General features: G+C 37.6%; 1 protein-coding gene across 1 annotated transcript in view; it reads left to right on the top strand.

Moving 5' to 3' along the window:
• Positions 1-1,803: 1,803 nt before the first annotated feature.
• The window catches only part of SLC7A11 (solute carrier family 7 member 11), a 446,067-nt gene continuing 441,870 nt past the window's right edge, over positions 1,804-6,000 (top strand). Inside the window, exon 1 of the mRNA XM_082243483.1 lies at positions 1,804-2,282. Coding sequence (XP_082099609.1) covers positions 1,994-2,282 — 289 coding nt within the window. The 5' untranslated portion in view covers positions 1,804-1,993. The remainder of the gene's footprint in view (positions 2,283-6,000) is intronic.

Raw genomic sequence — 6,000 nt, 5'->3', positions numbered from 1 at the left:
ACAAAAATGCAGGTCCAGTCCATCAATGTTCTTAAATGCTTAATGCAGAACTTCAATTAGGAAGAGCTCATGAGACGGTAGAATACCCAAATTTGTGTCAGAGCTCCTTAATTGTCCCTGATTGACTGTTGTTGGGTTGAGTTCAACATCTAGGAGCACATAACTCTTCCTAACCTGATCAAGCTGATTACAACATTAGACAATTACTTTGGGAACAAAACCCTTGGGCACATATTCTATGAGAGAGTTGAGTCCATTAGGACGGGGCTATAGCCCTGAGGTCTTACAACAGGAATGTAGCATGCACACCAAAAGAAAAACCCTTCAGGTAAGGACTCTTTGAGGTCAAAACTATGATTTGTTAGAGACTGGTCCAACCACCAGGGGCTGACCAGCTAGCAAAACAGGCAGAACTCCATTTATCACATTCTTGTCAAAGAAGTCTGGAGCCAACTCAACAAAATTTGGAAGATTTGAATGTGACACTACTAAATGTGACCCTTGAGCCAAGCTTGCAGAAAGATATTTTGCAAAATATCACGCAAAACATAACAGCTAAAATAAAGCAGGGTGTAGATATTACAGTTACACAAGATATTTCATATTTTTTTAACATTCTAACAATATTTTCTGGATTTGTGAGTAACCCATGTGCTACCTTTTTGTACAGAAGCGATAAATACCGGTAATTGTCTGCCAGTTTATTTTAATGTCTATAGTTTTTACACTAGTGGAACTTGGCAAAGTGCAATGCATAAAGCACAGAAATGCGTATCAACCAGAGTATTATTTAAGTAAAAAAGGCGTAAAAAAAAAGTAAAAGAAAGTAACTGTAAATATCAAAACTAAGAAATGTATAATTTCTGATGCAATGTACAGTAAAAAAAAAAAAATCCTATAAACTTTTATTTTGGTCATCTGTATCTGCCAACCTCTTCGTGTATGGAATAGATATTACATTTTTTTTCTATGTTTCTGTCTTTTAGATCTAAGCAGACTGTAAGCTGGCCACAGATTTTTGCTTTTAATCAGTTTTTCTTACATTTTAAATAGACAATTTCTGCATTTTTTTTTTTTTATCACTCAACCTAAAAATTCAAGATTGTAGAAATAAAATTGTAGAAAGCATCCTGCCTTTAAATACCATACATAAATGGCTATATAGCATCATTTTTTCGTATTCTACTTTTAGGCTAGCCTTAAACAAATGAACTTAACAATGCACAAACTTACAAACTGCAGCAATCCAGAGCAAACAAAGTTTTGGTAATTTAAAATTGATAAAAAAAAAAAAGAAAGTTACTGTAAATACCACAGCTGAAAAAATTTAACATTTCTGATGGGATATACAGTCAGCTGTTTCTGCCAACTTTTTTGTGTATGGAAAAGCCATACGTTTTTTTTTTTTTTTTTTCTCACTTCTACGTCTGCGTGTTTGCACAGTCACAGTGAAAACAGATATTGTTAACTAGAACTAGACTGACTGTAGGTGATAGAAAGCAAAAAAGCATTTCATTTTTTTATCTGTTGCTTGGTGAATAGTCTTTGTTCTTTATTAAGGCATTTCTGCAAGTCACAATGATCGGCTTAAAAGACAAGATTTCCTGTTACTCCTCCAGATTTTGTGTAAGAAGATCAAGTTTTACTTGTGCAACACCCTGCTTCACAGGAATTATTGCTGAGTAAAGCAAAGGGATTTCTGTGGCTGATGCAAACCTGGAGAATTTGCATCATCATTCAGCACTAGTAACCCAGTGTTCAGCAATCTAGTGCATCAGTCTCATACGGAAGTTGACTTGGTCTCCAGTGATAGGACAGCTAAGGCAGGTGAATAAACAGGTGTTACCCAAAAAAAAAAAAAAAAGGAGCAACAGCTTGTAGATTTAGTTGTGAAAAAGTTTACTACCAGAAGCTTCCAGCACTGGGTACTACCTGCATAGCACTTTGACTTTTTACATTGAGATTCCATTGTTTTTTTTTTTTTTTATTCATCATGTATAAGAGATCTGCTTCTGCTGATGTGCCTATGATAACTTCTAAAGGCAGCTATCCCACCAAGGAATCAGATGGCATGTTATCCTCAATTAACAACAAGCAGGCTGACAAGAGTGAGAAAGTGGTGCTTAAAAAGAAAGTAACTTTGTTAAGAGGAATCTCACTCATAATTGGAACTATAATTGGAGCAGGGATTTTTATATCTCCCAAAGGAATACTACAGAACACCGGCAGCATAGGAATGTCTTTAATTGTATGGGCAGCGTGTGGTATCTTGTCTCTCTTTGGTGAGTATCAGCCGGGAATATTTATAATGCACACGTGCAATTTCACAGATGGCATCAGAACACTAATCGTAACTGGTTTTATATCCGTAGGATGCTAAGGTTTTCCATGCATAACATGTCCAGGATGTGTAGCAACACTTTCTTGGGGACTTTTAACTAATATTTTAACCTGTTTGCTTTTTAGTCTTAATTATATTATCAGTTTACTTTACATTATTATTATTTTGTTTCAATATTGAACAACTCACCTGCAATTGCAACTTTTAATGCTGCATTTTAGTCAATACAGCAAACCACGAGATATATTTGTTTTGTTTGTCTTTTCCTTATAGATTCAGCTGTTCTCGGCATGACGTATAGAGGGTGTGTTTGTCATCGTTGAGTTTAACTTTTACTGCTTTAACTTGTTCTTTGCCAACTTCTCTTAGCTTAAAAAAAATCATATATATATATATATATATATATATAGCCAAGCAGTTTTGCCTGTGATTGGTTTAGTAGAAGGAAAAAAAAGAGGATTTTACTAAGGCTGAAACAGCAGAATCTGGAGCAGCTGTGAATCTAGAACAGATGTGCATAGCAACTAATCATGGTTACATAGTTACATAGTTTGTGAGGTTGAAAAAAGACATCCGTCCATCCAGTTCAACCTATGATGTGTGTATGTGTTTGCTGTTAATCATACTTTGTATACCCCTTGATGTTGTGGTCTTTAAGGTGTCCATCTAACAGTTTTTTGAAACTATTGATGCCCCCTGCTGAGATCACTGCTTGTGGAAGAGAATTCCACATCCTTACTGCTCTGACAGTAAAGAACCCCTTACGTATATTTAAGGTTAAACCATTTTTCCTCTAGTTTTAGTGAGTGGCCACGTGTCTTATTGTATTCCCTTTCTCTGAAAAGTTTGTTCCTTATGCTAGGGCAGGGATCCTCAAACTATGGCCCTCCAGCTGTTGCAGAACTACACATCCCATGAGGCATTGTAAAACCCTGACATCCACAGACATGACTAGGCATGATGGGAATTGTAGTTCCCGAACAACTGGAGGGCCATAGTTTGAAGACCCCTGTGCTAGGGTCATCACCACCAGTATAGTATTTGTACATTGATATCATATCCCCCCTCAATTGTCTCTTCTCCAGAGAGAATAAGTTCAATGCCTGTAGTCTTTCCTCATAGCTGATGTCCTCCATTTACTAATTATGTTTGTTGCCCTTCTCTGGAGTCTCTCCAGTTCCAGCACATCCTTCCTGAGGACCGGTGCCCAGAACTGGACAGCATACTCCAGATGTGGCCAGACCAGAGTCTTGTAGAGAGGGAGAATAATCTCTTTATTTCTGAAGTGAATCCCCTTTTTTATACACGCCAGTATTCTGTTGGCTTTTCTTGCAGCAGCTTGGGAATGCATTGCATTGCATTAATCAGCTTCTAGCTTTTTTTTTTTAAAGCCTAACTGGACAAGCCAAAGCTAAAAGCTGATTGGATAGTATGAACAGCTGCATTCGGAGGCTGTCTGCTCCAGTTTTAGTTAATCCCTCGTCCCCCCAATTGTTCACTATGCAAAGTAAATGTTTATTGAGCTTAGTCAATAAGAATAATCTGTGCTCACTTTGAGGAATCATTTATGTGCTAGCAAATGTTCATTTTTTACTTTGCACATAATTGGGTATTCGAAGTGAAAATAGGTTGACCTTATATATTGTCAATCATTTCACAAAGGTAGCATCCTCTATTTTTTTATTAAATTAGTTTCTATGTTGGGGACCTAAACAATGCTTTGGTAATGATTTAAAGGGAAATTCCAGGTAAACCCTAACTACTCTTAAAACTCTCCCCTACCTCTTCCTCATACCTATGCTTAATAACCTGTGTAAGAAAGGTCTGCATACTTACCTATTTTAAGCTTGTTCCAGTCCGATCACATGATCTCCCCTGTGTCTGCCAGCGGTGCTGCAGGGGGAGAAGAATGTGAGAGTGTTCCAACAATGGCTATTAAAGCCGGAATCGGTGATGCCACCCAAAGACTTTAATGGTCCATCTATTACCAGTGTTTCCTCTTCTCCCCTGCAGCCGCACTGGCTGACACTGAGGAGCGGGATCGCATGACCGGACCAGAGCAAGCTGAAAATTGTTAAGTATTAGAAGTTAGGGATATGCCAAAAATTCAACTTTAAAACCATTTTGTCAATGTATGGGATGCAGTGATGTTATACTATGGCCCATTCAAACTTGTGTATTATGGCAACACACATGAAAATGCATGGTACAATAATGCATGGCAATGCACGTCCTCTAAGTGCAATGCTTTATGGTGCCATTCATTGGAAAATCCTCCCAACACAGCAGAGTCTGACAAACCACAATGCACCACAATGGGTCATGCATGTTTTTTTGACTGTTGTAGTTTGTAAGCAGTCCAATTATAATGAAAGCACTTTAACAGCTAAATGTGAATGGGCCCTATAAGTCTATTGGTCAGGTTTCACTACGACAAATTCTTCAGAATTGTTAAGCAGTGAGGTTTTGTAATAAAATAGAAAAACCGACGAAATATACAATGTACAAATGTGTATATGTAATGGAATAGAGAACAAAATTGAAATGTAAAAGCTATATACAAATCACTGCAGAAACACATGTATAAAATATTTAATTTAATATAATATAATTTACTGTATACTTCAAAAAATACACTGTGGTTGTCCTTTAAAGAGATTCATTAAAGTTCAAAAGAATACTGCAATTTACTGATTAGACATATAGCATATTATATCTCTTTGCTGTCAGTGTAAGAACTAATGCTACCAGTGTTCTTGCACAGATCTCAGCCAGACTGGACACAAATCATATAAAACTGATAGTCTGATCTCGGGTCTCTGAGATTTTAAACAAAGGTGCCAAAACTGATTAATTTTCCACCGCTCATTACTTGGCAATAGCAACAGGAAATGCAAAATTGATCTCTGCAGTGTTTCAGCATGCTCTTTAGTTCTGTGATCTTGCATTACATGTGATAGATTTGCTTGTTTCTTGAAGAATAAAGCAAATATGCCACAACACAAAACAACCAAGTGGAAAGCTTCACATAAAAATATCAATCTTCCAATTTGTGGGCTCCAGGCACTGGTGTTTTTTGCATGAAGTTGGATAAATGTTGTTTCATTGTCCTGAAACTTGTATGTGGTTAAACAATAGATTAACAGCTTTCATCTGGGCTTTCTGAAATGAGGAGGGATGAGCTCTTCAGACCAAACTTTGCTTGTTCAGGCACTCTTCCAAACGCCAAAGGTTATATATAGTAGATGGTTTTCTTCTTTCACTACTATATATATATATATATAACCTTTCTTCTTCCACTATAAAGGTTGTTAAGAAAGTGGCTAGTGTCAGCAGCTTAGCAACCAGTAACCTCACGTGACCCATTTATCTATTTGCCAGGAAACGTTTGTGGCGATACCTCATATATGTGGTGCGAACACTGTCTACATATGTATGCGTGACCTACGTATGTGTTCCCCTCATTGCTTCCGGTATCCTAGACCATAGAGATGATCGGTGACGTTCTGGTCTCTGATTACCTCTATGCATCAACTGCCGGATCAGATACCAATCTCTCTGGAGGGACAGAAGAGCCCAGGAAAAGCACCGGAGTGCAGCGGGAGGAGGTGACCCCTCCTGCTGCTTGTAAAAGCAATCAAGCAGCTAATTAGCCACTA

The sequence above is a fragment of the Pelophylax lessonae genome (genome assembly GCF_965119305.1).
Source record: "Pelophylax lessonae genome assembly, chromosome: 1".
NCBI lineage: Eukaryota > Metazoa > Chordata > Amphibia > Anura > Ranidae > Pelophylax > Pelophylax lessonae.
This window is presented reverse-complemented; position numbering and strand designations above follow the sequence as displayed.